This window comes from Antrostomus carolinensis, unplaced genomic scaffold (genome assembly GCF_000700745.2).
Source record: "Antrostomus carolinensis isolate BGI_N321 unplaced genomic scaffold, ASM70074v2 scaffold22998, whole genome shotgun sequence".
Lineage (NCBI taxonomy): Eukaryota > Metazoa > Chordata > Aves > Caprimulgiformes > Caprimulgidae > Antrostomus > Antrostomus carolinensis.
The window spans coordinates 1-14853 of NW_010332612.1; the positions used below are offsets into that span (position 1 = coordinate 1).

General features: G+C 38.8%; 1 protein-coding gene across 2 annotated transcripts in view; it reads right to left on the bottom strand.

The window, feature by feature from the left end:
- Window positions 1-1905: 1905 nt before the first annotated feature.
- Window positions 1906-14853, bottom strand: part of ERCC8 (ERCC excision repair 8, CSA ubiquitin ligase complex subunit) — a 28528-nt gene continuing 15580 nt past the window's right edge. For both annotated transcript variants that reach the window (XM_010173581.1, XM_010173582.1), the window contains 4 exons: window positions 14413-14537; window positions 9120-9317; window positions 3990-4076; window positions 1906-2268 (listed from right to left, as the gene is read on the bottom strand). In XM_010173581.1, the coding sequence (XP_010171883.1) occupies window positions 2200-2268; window positions 3990-4076; window positions 9120-9317; window positions 14413-14537 (479 nt within the window). In that variant the 3' untranslated portion in view covers window positions 1906-2199. The remainder of the gene's footprint in view (window positions 2269-3989; window positions 4077-9119; window positions 9318-14412; window positions 14538-14853) is intronic.

Here is a 14853-nt window from a genome sequence, read left to right on the forward strand (position 1 = left end):
CGGCCCGCAGGCCGTAGTTTGAGGACCCCTGTTCTAGATCTTGTATAGCTATTAAAATAGAGAAGCACAGTGAATTAATTCTAAAATGCATACTAATTATAGAAATAATAGACACTAAACAAATATTATCTTTCATTTATTTGTACAATATGTTTTCCACCCATCTGAATTTGTGATCCAAATATCTGCTCTGTTTTGGAAGGAATTTTTCCTCTATAGAGCTGCATCTCCATCTGATGGGAACCTCTAACTCAGCTCTCAGATTGGTAATTACACTATGTCTGACGCACAAACTAGTGATTGAGATGAGATAGTATCTCCACAAAGATCCTCCCTTCTGAAACAGAGCAGGCATTAGGACCACAATTTCAGATGAAAACAGTTTTGAAGGACTGTATTTGATATTTCTAACTCGAAATGTGATCCACTCTCTGCCTTGTACTGTAACTCGAGCCTGTTTCTCTCCAGGAATTCTTCATGCTGGCTAGGGAAATAGGAGCGATTCATACATAGAAGACTGATCTCAAAAACCTACTAACAGGACCAACAAAAACTCTAATTAAACTAGTTTATATTCTTAACTTTCTGGGACAGATTCAGATACTAGTTGATGGGGTCACCATATACATATTTTAATAGATGGTCCCAGCTGTATCTCTTTCTGAACTGAATACTGCATTTATGGAGAAACTTAATGCAAAACTGAAAATCCAACAGAACCAGTACAAAATCCTGTTGGCACCCACAGCACACAAGCACTTGAAAATGGACGCAGTGTGCTCAATCTAGACATTGATAAAAATAAGCTGGAAGTATCCCAGAGCTATTCCTCCTTCAGGCAAAATCCTCTGTATCGTGTCTCTTGGAAACACGGGATTACCTCCTTGTGTATTAGTGCGTATTGGGTTTGCACATCAAGGTTTTGGTAGCAGGGAGGCTGCAGGGGTGGCTTCTGTAAGAAGCTGCCAGAAGCTTCCCTGTGTCCAACAGAGCCAATGCCAGCTGGCTCTAAGACAGTCCTGCCACTGGCCAAAGGTGAGCCCATCAAACAACGGTGGTAGCGCCTCTGGGATAACAGATTTAAGAAGGAGGAAAAAAAAACCTGCTTCACAACTGCAGCCAGAGAGAGAAGTGAGAATATGTGAGAGAAACAACTCTGCAGACACCAAGGTCAGTGAAGAAAGAGGGGGAGGACGTGCTCCAGCCACTGGAGCAGAGATTCCACTGCAGCCCATGGAGGTCCATGGTGGAGCAGATGTCCATCTGCAGCCTGTGGAGGACCCCACAATGGAGTAAGTGGGTGCCTGAAGGAGACTGTGGAACTGTAGGGAGAGCCTGCATTGGAGCAGGTTTGCTGGCAGGACTTGCGACACCATGGGGGACCCAAACCGGAGCAGTATGTGAAGAACTGCAGCCCTGTGGGAAGGACTCACATTGGAGAAGTTTGTGGAGAACTGACTCCTGTGAGAGGGACCCCACACTGAAGCAGAGGAAGAGTATGGGGAGGAGTCCACCTCAGGAGGAAGGAGCAGCAGAAACAATGTGTGATGAACTGACCTCAACCTGTATTCCCTGTCCCCCTGCGCTGCTGCGGGGAGGGAGGTAGATAAATTGAGAGTAAAGTTGAGCCTGGGAAAAAGAGGAGTAGAATAAGGTGGTTGAGGATTTGTCTTTTATTTCTCATTACCCTACTGGTAATAAATTTAATTTTCCCCAAGTCGAGTCTGTTTTGCCCATGACTGTAACGACTGAGTGATCTCTCTCTGTCCTTAGCTCAACCCATGAGCCTTTATTTTCTCTCCCCTGTCCAGTTGAAGGGGAGTGACAGAGCAGCTTTGGTGGGCACCTGGCATCCAGCCAGGGTCTACCCACCACACAGTGATAGTAGAAACAATGCAATTTTAACTGGTTCCAAGGGCTTTTATTTTTCCTTTATCAGCTGTTCAACACGAAATAAGTATACCAATGCATAAGGGTAAGTACAAAAGTCAGTAAGTATGAAAAAGTAATCCTTTAGATTTAACTGTAACAGTGAAGAAAGAACACAGAGAACAGTGGAAACTTATTTCTGAAAGACCTTACTCTAACAGAACTGTGCCGAAAATCCAGTTGTAATAAACCCAACAACATCCAATTCTGTAGACAAAGTCCATGAATGCAGTGCATGAATGTAATTTTATATTAGCACATAAGTGAAATTCAGCCTTCATCATCACTGCTGCTCCATGCGTCTTCATATGCTGGATTTAAATGCTGTTGAGGCAGAGACTAAAGAAAATAAAAATTTTCTCAGTGGTTTGCTTCATTAAAAATACTAAAATCAAATAAGGGCAATGCTAAAGGCACTTCTTAAATTGCTATATGTGGACAAACTATTGTGTGTCTTATGGATTTTTTTTAACCACTTCTTTGGCCATTCTGATAATTAGAGACGGGACAAATTATAAAATAAAAATTACTCTACTTAATTTCAATTTCAACAGAAAAACCCAAGGTATCTGGAGCACTGACTAGAAGTTTTACAAATGTCTGGTATAAAATATTACAGATAGATATTATGTTTGTTTTGAGTCACTGGTTTTACATCATAATTTTCCCGGCCCAGTGCAACTGAGCATTACTGTCTGAAGAAGTAGTCCTGACCTCTATCCATATCCAATAACTATTTCTCACCTCAGCCCCGCGAGGTTCAAGCTAAAGGCTTTGTGCAGCTGCGCAGTGCACTGAATCACAGTTTTGACTAGGGGTAAATTTTTTCTTGTTTACTTCTATCCTGGTTCAGATGCAGGTCACACAGGCACTCAAATGGCTGTTCTAGCACATGAGAGGGAGCAGGAACTAGTGGCCTCTGGACATCAGAACTGCTTCTTTCAGAGGCAGGACTCATCTACATCATCTGCTAACAGCAGCTGTAGCTTCACAGATTTCAAAAGAAATGGCACATATTACATACCTCCACCATGCCAAATTTAAAGAGGCAGTTCTAATCAGAGCTGAGTAAATAATCTTGTTGCTGTGGGTTTGTTTTTGTTTTTCAGACTAAGTAAAAGCAATTCACACACATAAAAATTCTCAGTTACAGCAAAAATTTTAATTTCAAGTCAACTGAACACATTTTGAGTTTAAGGTATCTAATCTTTGAAACAACTTTTTCCTTCTTTGCTTAAGTGTAGGGTAGTTTTGAAATTTGTCTTGCTTTGTAAGACAATTTATGTTACAAAAACTTTATGCTTCTTATCATTTCCCAGTCCAAAATGGAATATTTCAGAAATTTTAAAGAGTGGAAATTTTGTATGCTATGAGCCAAAACGTTATTATATATTGATTTTTTAACATTAATACAGTTTGCCAGACTTTGATTCTGTGCATGGTTTCAGCTCCTTAAAATCTAGAATTTTTACCTTCCAAAGTGTTCACTAAATTTTTATTGCCCAACTCTAGTACTAAGAAAGTACTCTCTTGGAAAACAGTGTTACATATGATCTTCCCTGTAACAGCCTGAATATCTTGCCTCAGACACTAAAATAAGCTCATTTAGAACCTCTTTTATTATACTTCTGCATCAAAAATATTTGTGTATGAAGTGTGGCATCCCTAATGTTACTGTTTAATACATGGTATATTCTGAAACAATTTAAAATACAATTTTTGGCACGTTTCTGATTCCAAAATGGCATAAAATACAGAAAACAGTATGGAAACTTTAGCAAACTAAAGTAGAATTTGAAAGATGACAGCCAAATGAAAAGTACTGTTTTTAATTAAGTGAGAAGCTAGAAGCTTGCAAAAGATCTTACTAGACTAAGACAGAATATGTCCTCTTGACACTCCACAACAATCAAAAGTTTGCACAGAAACAACAGGTGATTCTCGTCTTAATTAATTAAGACTTGTTACAAATTTTGATGGTGAAACACATACTTAATATTTAACTTCCACAGGACCCTCCAAGTCATAAAAAGTATAGTTCAAACTCACAAATTCATTACCTTTTCAGAAATGTCATCAGGAATTGACTCTCGAAGAGCTGGTACCCATGCAAGTATATTGCAATCTTTGCTACCACTATAAAGTTCCTTTAAAAAAGCACACAAAAATTACTTTTACACAAATTTACTGAACAGTGACATAGATATAATGTTAGGAGAAAAAAGTGTATGAAATATTTATTTAAAAATAAAGATAAATATACAAGTTGTAATTTGTACTATAATCTTGATAAACAGTATTTTAAATGATATGTCAAATCAAAATGAGTAAGTTTTTATATTTTTTCCAAATTGCTCACCAAAAAAGCAGTACCCACATTTAAATTAACTTTACTGCTCAGATGCACTTTTCTTCCTTCTCTCATGTCTCCTGAAGAGGCACCTATTTTAACAGTTAGGTAGCTTAAGAGATGATTTATGTACAATGGAGAAGGAAAAAAATAAAAAGGAAAATATTCCTTTAATACTATTAAAAACATGAATCAAGTCAAAAGCATCTAGTAATACATGTCAGAAGAATGCATAAGTATGGAACAAAGAAGTACTAAGTAAACGTAGCTTCATTATGCCTAGGGAAGGAAAAGAACAAATAAAGAACAATTTGAAGCCTGTATCCTGTTGGGAAGGCAGAGATCAGAAAGACCAATTTATTATTTTTAATATAAATAACTCTATTTATTATGGTATGACTAAGGCCTGAGATCCCATTGTGCAAGGCACCCTGCAAATACATGGAAGCAAACAGTGTACACCAAACAGCTAACAGTCAAATATAGCTTAGTTTTCTGAGTTATTTATTAAAGGAAATACAGACCACTCTGTCACTTTAAACAGGGAGTTTCGCTAATGAGAAATACTGCACCATCTTTGCACTAAATTTTGCACTAATAATGCTTCTGTTTTCCAAAGTGCTACTTAAATGAACATGTAATAAAGGTATTCTCATATGCCTTCAATCTTGAATCACACTCCTGCACGTTACATGTGATGTCTGGCAATACCTGAGTGCTGTTGTGCATTTAAACTGCTGGAGTGAAACATATAAAGTATTTTTTCTATATTCAGGCCGACAGTACAAAAGCCTTGCTTTAAGCATGTTGGCTTTTATACTTAAGCTAGCACATTATTAATAAATTGATTCAATGTAAATTCAATAGATTATAACAGTTGTGTCTTTGCAGAAATTCTCCTATATTTTATATATTTAATTCTAGAGCTGCATGAATTACACTGACCACTGGTGCAGGAATGTAATGCCTAATTCCTTTAAACACCCATTTATGTGGGTAATCTTATTCAAGAGAGCTGGCATACTGACTTTTGTAACGGCTTCCATGCATAAAACACATACAAGATTAGACTTTATAATTTAATGAGAGAGAAACTTCCTACTTATATTGCTTAAAAGAAGACAGGTCAAAGTTACACCAAGATTTAGGTCAAATCCCACTTTAACCTGTCAGCAGCACTCGACTCAGGCCTTGACAGGATACAGAATATCACTAGAACTTTAAAACCTCTTCCTATGCCAAAATCTCTCCTTATGAGCAATGCCATAGTGACATTAGCATACTTCCATTTAATCATTATTACTACTTGTCTCACTTTCTAATCCTGGCATTGCAAGATCATTGGTTAATATCCACAGTGAGCTCCATGCATGTTTATGGTACAGTGTAGGACATACACATAGATTGTACAACAAACATGCTCCATACATGTTTATGGTACAATATATGGAAATACTATGCTTTAAAATTCTGAGGAAAGATTTCAAATAAAATCCAATTTAATTTCCAGTTATCTTTACTTATTAGGCTACCACTGGATTTGACAAATACCTTTGCAGATGTCACTGGTGTTTCTTGAACAATAGAAGTAGCTATAATTTAAAGCTAAATTGTTTCCTGATGCATACCTAATATTTTATGACATGTTATTTGTGCATGGTTCTTTCCTCAATTTATTTTTCTGAAAGGGAGATGTAGGTCTTGTTTGTTTACTTAAAATATTTTAAGCAGTTAATATGGCCCAATGGTATCTGGCATATTAGATCCAACAGTAAACATGATCTAAGAGACTGCACAATGAAGGTTTCCTCATCCACACCACCCTTGAAATTACAGACCTCCTATTAAATGAATAGCTCTTATTAAAGGGCCAAACTCTGCAGTTCTTATTAATCAAGCAGACTAACATGTCAGAGATGTTTACATAATAACAATTTAGTCCAACAATAATATAGTAGATTTTATGGCTCTATTCCCAGGATCTCAAAAGGCATATACGCTCACATTAACCAAATCTCACAAAACTCTCTGGTGTCTGTAGAGACAGCTCCACACAATATCTCAAACTCAAAAGGTATTTTACACAAACCTGCTAATTAATTTGGACCTCATAAGAACAGATAAAGACTAATATCATTTGACTGCAAATAGGTAGTTGCTAGGATAACAGTGATCATATTTGACAGCATGGCTCTGAGCAAACAGAAGATACTTCTCACCTCAAATAAGTGATTGGTGCACAGTTAAAGTTCCTTTCAGAGCCTGTTCCAGTTATGAGGTGAAACAAAGACAGTGATTAAAAAACAGTTATTGAACAGAAAGAACACAGGGGACTGGCAGCAACCAATATCAACTGGAAGTTCTGAACATAGAAAAAAATAGTAAGAAAATCTAAGGACCAGATTTCGGCATGGGTAGGACAAAAACCACTCAGCAGGGTTAAAGGCAACAGAAAAAGTTTAGAAGACTTTTAATATGGAGAAAACAATGGAGACTCACTACTAGATGGAAATGACAGAAATGATGCAGAAAAGATCACCGAATCACAGAATGGTAGGGGTTGGAAGGGGCCTCTGGAGATCATCTCGCCTTCCGGTGTAACGGACATTCCTCCCAGTTTAGTGTCATCACCAAACTCGCTGAGGGTACACTCAGTCCCTTCATCCAAGTCACTGATGAATATTAAATAGGACTGGACCAAGTACTGACCCTTGGGGAACACCACGAACCACAGACCTCCAACTAGACTCTGCACTGCTGATTAAAGCCCTCTGAGCTCTGCCATCAAGTTCTTCACCCACCTCACTGTCCCCTCATCTAACCCACACTTCCTAAGCTTACCTATGAGGATGCTATGGGAGACAGTGTCAAAAGCCTTACTGAGGTCAAGGTAGACAACATCCACTGCTCTCCCCTCATCCACCCAGCCAGTCATGCCATCATAGAAGGCTATCAGATTGGTCAGACATGATTTCCCCTTAGTGAATCCATGTTGACTATTCCCAATAACCTTTTCCTCTAGACACTTAGAGATGGCCTCCAGAATGAACTGTTCCATCACCTTCCCAGGGATCGAGGTGAGGCTGACTGGCCTGTAGTTTCCAGGTCCTCCTTCTTGACCCTTTTTGAAGACTGCAGTGACACTGACTTTCCTCCAGTCCCCAGGCACCTCTCCTGTCCTCCATGACCTTTCAAAGATGATGGAGAGTGGCTCTGCAATAACATCTGCCAGCTCCCTCAGCACTCGAGGGTGCATCCCATTGGGGCTCATAGTTCTGTGGATGTCGTGTTTGGCTAAATGGTCCCTAACCTGATCCTCCTTCACCAAGGGAAAGTCTTCCTCTCTCCAGACTTCCTCTCTTATCTCCATGGTCTGAGATTCCCGAGGGCTGGCATAAAGACTGAAGCAAAGAAGGCATTCAGTAACTCTGCCTTCTCTGCATCCTCCGTCACCAGGGCACCCACCTCACTCAGCAGCAGCCCCCCGTTTTCCCTAGACTTCCTTTTGCTGCTGAGGTACTTGAAGAAGCCCTTCTTACTGTCCTTGACATCCCTCACTAGTTTTAATTCCGAGCAGGCCTTGACCTTCCTTGTTGCATCCCTGCATACTCTGACAATGTCCATACAGTCCTCCCAAGTGGCCAGTCCCTTTTCCCACATTTTCCACAAGATGCAGACCAGAAAAGATGTGCCTTAGCTATAAAGTGAATATTCCACCTTTCAGTGGATCTAGTTCTCGCTGCCAACTCATGTCAGAACTCCTTTCCAGGTCTAAGCAAAGCCTATTAGCTTGGGCTCCATTGCCTCATCTGTAACGTGTCCAAAAGTTTCAGTGAAATCCACCTGGGTCATAGGGAAACAGTTTCAGTCAAAGTTACTGAACTCAAAGCAAGAGCTACTAGATTAATTTCTATGATGTACTGTATGAGAGATGATTAAAAAATAACCATGTGCCCTTTCTGCCTCCAGTATTTCTGCCTCATATTTCAGAAACAAAGGGTGAGAAAGGAGTAACTGGAAGAAGTACAAACCTCAACACCTGAGGGCAACTACATAACAGCCTTGAAACCCATACTAACATCCACTCTGCTCTTGCCACACCACAAGCCATAAGAACAATAAGAACAATAAGAACAATCAAGTATCTCATAACAAATTAAGCATTGTTATCCTTAAGTTTTTTATTAAAAGAGAAAAAATTACCATGGGGGGAGAGAAAAAGAACAAAAGGCAGAGGAGAAGAGAAAAAGGCTGTCAGCAGCACGAGTCACTGTAATGATATGGTATTTCTTAGGTCAAATGTTCTCAGATTGATGTAACAAGCTCATCATGTTCTCAACACTTTATCCAAACTGTTCACAGATCCACTGCTTGGTGTAATTACAGGCATTTGAGTAAGATCACCTGAGCAGAGTACCCGAGAGGTTTCTCAGTACTGATGGCAAAACTGATGGCACTTCACTTCCTTACTTACTGTGATTAGTCTTAGCTATCTCAGAGAAAGATAAATGTCTCCTCTTCAGTCTTATAGAAAACAGGCAAAAGCCTTAATGGGTAAGATCTATTAATAATGATATAAGCTAAAAAATTTACTACAGGTATATTGAAAAGTTAACTGTGTGAGACAAAATGAACAGTGAAAGGAACCCAGTATAGAAAGGGCTGTCCCAAGAACTTGACCAAACTTTTCTTGCTGTACACACAGGCCACAAAACTCCCTCTTATGTCAAGATCTTTGATTAAAGCACATCCCTGAGAAGTTAATACTTTTTGTACAAATGGTCTGGCAAGCTGCCTAAATATTCTAGGTTGTCCTGAATATTCTTTGTACTTTACTTACCTGAAAATTAGGTTGAAATACACAGCAGTTGACAGTACTGTAATGCCCTCTAAGCATAGTTATCAGTTCTCCTGTGAAAATTGTATAAACAGCAATGGTACTACCATATGGTACAAAGGCAAACTCTGGATTACAGCCACAAGAGGTGGTGAATTTGAGTCCTTTTCGACTTTCATTACAGACTTTCCCATAATTCACCTGTAAAATGAAGGATTATGCAGTTAGTTATTAACTGAAACAACTTTACATGAAAAGACCAATTTCATTTCTTCTTTAATAAAATTAATTTTAAGTTCTCTAATATTAATACAACCCTTGAGATTTCCAATTACAGATGTCTATCAAGAGAGTAACTTTTCTGTTAATTAAAATTCACTCTCCTTAATACCAACTTTAGAATGGGAAAGAAAGATATGCCTAAAAATCAGCAATTCCTCACTTAGAAATAGAATCTGCACAAGCTGTTGCATGCCACATCTACACCGAGCAATTAAACTATCACTGAAATTAGAACTGGTTCAGGAATTACCACCTTAAACATTTTCCTAGATAATCCAACACAGTAATTTTCTCTCAGATATTGAAATTATTAAAAGAACTCCTGGTGCACAACAGTATACAGTTATAAATCATAGAATAGCTTGTGTTGGAAGGGATCTTTAAAGGTCACCTAGTCCAACCTTCCTGCAGTGAGCAGGCACATCTTCAACAGATCAGGTTGCTCAGAGCCCTGCCCAATCTGATCTTGAATGCTTCCAAGGATGTGGCTTCTACCACCTCTCTGAGCAACCTGTGCCAGTGTTTCACCACCCTCATTGTAAAAAATTTATTTCTTATATCTAGTTTCTTTTAGTTTAAAACCATGAGCCCTTGTCCTATCACTGCAGGCCCTGCTAAAAAGTCTGTCCTCATCTTTCTTATAAGATCCCTTTGAGTACAAAAAGGCTGCAATAAGGTATAACCAGAGCCTTCTCTTCTCCAGGCTGATCTCAGCCTTTCCTCACAGGAGAGGCATTCCTTTCCTCTGATCATTTTTGTGTCCCTCCTCTGGACCCACTCCAGCAGATCCATGTGTTTCTTGTACTGAGGACTCCAGAGCTGAAGAGAGTAGGCCAGGCGGGATCTCACCAGAGTGGAGTAGAGGGTGAGAATCCCCTCCCTCGACCTGCTGGCCACGCTTCTTTTGATGCAGCCCAGAATACAGTGGGATTTCTGGGCTGCAAGTGCACATTACCGGCTCACATCCAGCTTTTTATCCCCCAGCGCCCCCAAGTCCTCCTCTGCAGGGCTGCTCTCAATCCCTTCATCCCGCAGCCTGTATTGATATTGGGGATTGCCCTGACCCAGGTGCAGGACCTTGCACTTGGCCTTGTTGGACCTCATGATGTTCACACGGGCCCACTTCTCAAGCCTGTCAAGGTCCCTCTGGATGGCATCCCGTCACTCAGGCATGTCAACTGCACCACTCAGCTTTGTGTCGTCAGCAAACTTGCAGAGGGTGCACTCAATCCTACTGTCCATGTCACTGATGAAGATATTCAACAGTACTGCAAAAACTGATCTACACTACCTTCTGCCCTGTAATTTCCCTTTGTTTATCAGAGTTGACTGATGTTGCAGAAAACTCCATTTTTGAAGTGTACCTGCCAGAAGAATAGCAGAACACAGAAGCATAAGGCTAGACAATGCAAGAACTAGCCCTAAGGATTTCTCAGTAAGTCACCCCTTGCTCGGGGAAGAAGGAACAGAGGAAAAACATTTGCAATGCAGGAAAAGATTCTGCATCTCTCCCTCATGAGTTACCAAGAAACAGGAGTAGATGAATAAGCAGTATGAAAACACCTGAAGGGCAAGCAGAATGATGGCATAAGTAAAGGGTAGAGTAAAAGGATTAGAAGAAAGAGGACATGAAGGAGAAGCAAATAAAGAATAACATGCTAAATTATGATGCACTAGTTAAGAGTAATAAAAAAGTCCATCTTCTAACCAAAGACAAATCAACACTGAGAAATCCAATAGTGTTCCCTATAAGGACAGCTGGGACAGGAGGAAATGCTACATTTCTAAGACCTGGTTCTGTGAGGTCTGTGGGAAGCCTTGCAAATAAAAGTGGTATAAGAAGTATAGCTGACATTTAGTACATTCCAAGCTCTTGACAAGTCCTGTACAGATAAAAAAATCTCACCAGAGATTGAAAGTGGAAAGTTTCCAAACACGTTAGGAAATATTCCAGTTGGATATATCAGTCTAGTTAGGTGCTATCAGACATCAAAAGTGTATTCATGAGAAAAATACAGAAATATATTAATGAGAACAGTATAGCTTACCTCTAAACAAACTTAACTAAATCAAAGCATTAGAATTTTGACAAATAAAACATACTTTTTTTTTCCCCCCATGAAGAGGGAGAAGTCCACTAGGAACACCTGAAATTCACATATTATTTTATGATTTAAAAGAAGTATTTTTCTAACAAAAATAACAGAATTTTAAATTTAAATTAATTAATACTACATAGCATTAAAATTAAAATATTTTCTTTTTAAATAGTATTGTCCTATAACCCCTGCTTTTAATTTCTGCTAAAAAAAAACAGAGATTCACTTACATGTACAATGTTAGAAAAACTCTCTGGGCTAATTTTGAAGCTTCCTACCTAAACCCCATGGCTTACAGTTAAGAAAAAAAAAAAAATCCTAGGTGTGAAATCTTTTAATTATAAGCTAACAGATTTGTGAAGTTTATCAGATAAATATGCTAATACAAACATCTTGCTTTGACAGGTTCTTGATCCATACTACATCAATTGCCCGAGTCCACTGTTTGAGGCAAACACAAGCATCAGTCGGCATGACCCAGGCAATGAGATATAGGCAACTACTTGTTGCTCTGTTTTTAAAATATGCTGTTTCATAGCAAAGAGCACTTATGTAAGAAATGTATAATAAAAAGGAGTCCTGATAAAAACTCTCTCTATCATAAAAATGTGTACAAAGAGAGTCTTATTAGCATACAAGGTTGATATTTTTCATAATGAGAGGATATTTTCATGAGATACGGGGCTTATGTCATGTCCTTCGTGGATATTACTGCTCATTTTGTAAATACAGGGTTTGTAAATATAGACTATGTTAAATCTTGTTAATGCTAGTTGTTTTAAGAGGCATATTACTCTGCTGATAAAGAGCAACTGAACTCCCTTCCACAGCATGTGAGGTGTAACAGCAATTCCCAAGCCACAGCACTGCTCATAACAAAGGCATGTACAATGAAAGGGAGGAGTGGAGGCTGGGAAAAGTAAATTATACGGATATACTCAGTGTAAATGTTGCCGCTCGATAGAGGAGCAATGGAAAGAAAAGGATGCTGCCAAAACAAGAACTGAAGAAAGATCTTAAAAGACTGGCTTTGTCCTTTGAGCACACAAAGAGAAAAGCCTGTTTCCTTCTGTTTGGTTCTTCCTATACACAGCAAATCAGGGCTCCCTACCCCTTTTTGTTATAAAGGATGTATACAAGATGTGTACAGCTCCAACACTGATTTCTCTTACTAACTGAAACAACCCACCAGGTCTCAAATTCTGCTCATTGTACAAAAAATGTATATGCGTGGTTTTATTTCTATACTGTTTGAAATGTATAGAAAAAAATGACAGAGACCAAAAGGACTGGCTAGTAGGGGAAATAAAGGGACTATGATGTGAACTTGTATTACTTGTACATGCCTTTATTTGTCTGCTAGTATTTTAAAATTATTTTAAGCAATGCCTCTGGGTGGTGTGTGAAAATATAGTACTCTGGATAATATAATTCTGGATTTGAAAAAGAAAGGCAGGATCAAGCTATTCCACACCAAATAAGAAAATTGTAAAATAGCCTATGAAGCAAGTCAATGAACAGGCACAGAAAAACAAAAAACAGTGATCCAGCTGGTGATAGGAGAGTGAACAAACTGTATTATCTACTTTGGTGACGGCGATTTGAAGACAAAGATGTCTGTATATGAAGTGCTGAGAACAAGCTGGCAAATATGGGTAGCAGGGAGATGGAAAAGCCCTTTCATTTAAATATCTATAAAGAATTCTCTTTACTGTGTTCTTAAACTATGCAGCAGAAGCATAAGAGTTTTAAGGTAGAGTAAAATTGCTATCAGGAAAGGAAGAAATGACAGATGATGATAACAATTTGCTAAAAACCTGTGGAAACTGACTTACCTAGTATGTCCTTCTTTCAAAATAAACATAGGAAACAATTTTCATTACTGAACAGAAAATTAAAACAGGAATCTTCAGCAAAAAACAAGCCACATAAAGGACTGGAGCAGAGATTTAATTCCACCCCACCTCCTTCCCCTGTTTGGTTGCAATGAAAATGTAGAGAGATAGATAGTTTTAACACTGCTATACAAGTCCACAAGAAAGATTCCACAAAAACACAAAGAAAGTTGCAAGAAAGCCAAGTAGTCAATCAGTGAAACTCCCAGGTATGGACAACTGCCATGTGGATAGCACGCTGACAACTAATAGTTTAAAAAAAATTCTACCAACAGTCACTGCAGAGTAAGGTTTTTATTACTGTCTGAACTATTTTCAGCTATGCTCACTAATTAATGAACTTAAAAGTTACCACATACTCTGTTTTTTTCATAGTCAGTAGAAATAAGAAATCTCGGAAAAAAATGCTCACAAAAATCATAGAATGGTTTGGGTTGGAAAGGACCTTTAAAGGTCACCTAGTCCAACGCCCTGCAGTGAGCAGGGACATCTTCAACTAGATCAGACTGCTCAGAGCCCTGTCCAACCTGACCCTGAATGTTTCCAGGTATGGGGTTTCTACCACCTCTCTGGGCAGCTTGTTCCAGTGTTTCACCACCCACTGTAAAAATTTTCTTCTTTATATCTAGTCTGATTCTACCCTATTCTAGTTTAAAACCATGACCCCTTATCCTATTGCTACAGGCCCTGCTAAAAAGTCTGTCCCCATCTTTCTTATAGGCCCCCTTTAAATACTGAAAGGCCACAATAAGGTCTCCCTGGATCCTTCTCTTCTCCAGGCTGAACAACCCCCACTCTCACAGCCTGTCCTCATAGGAGAGGTACTCCAGTCCTGTTGTACTGAGAATTCCAGACCTGGACACAGTACTCCAGGTAGAGTCCTCTAATGATGAGATTAAGCAGCTCTACGCTTTAGGAAGATGAATAATTATCTGAAATTGTAATGACAATCGGACAAATTACATATTTTCTAAAATTAAGTGCAGGTAAAAACATAACCTAAGATGCTTGGAAACTTACTAATGTGTTTTCTCCAGTGGAGCTGTTCCAGAGTCGCATCCGATCATCCGTACCAACGGTCAACAGATGAAGTCCATCACTAGTATAGCATAAACCATTGACTCTACCATTGTGAGCAGTGTTTGCTGTCAGGAAAAAGAGCTGGTTGAGATTTCTACAGAAGAATTACTATTTTGAACATACATTTCTATTTCAATGCATATTACTGAAAGTGCTGTTTAAATGGTAACATATCATCAAATTAATAATTTAACTCTGTTTATAAAAGCATCTGACTGGCACTGGTCACCAGTGGTGTTCCTCAGGGTTCAATTCTAGGGCCAGTCCTGTTCAATACATTTATCAACAATCTGGATGCAGGAGTTGAATGCACCAGTACATCAACAAGTTATCAAGAAGTTTGTTGATGATACCAAACTGGGAGGTGCTGTTGACTCTTTT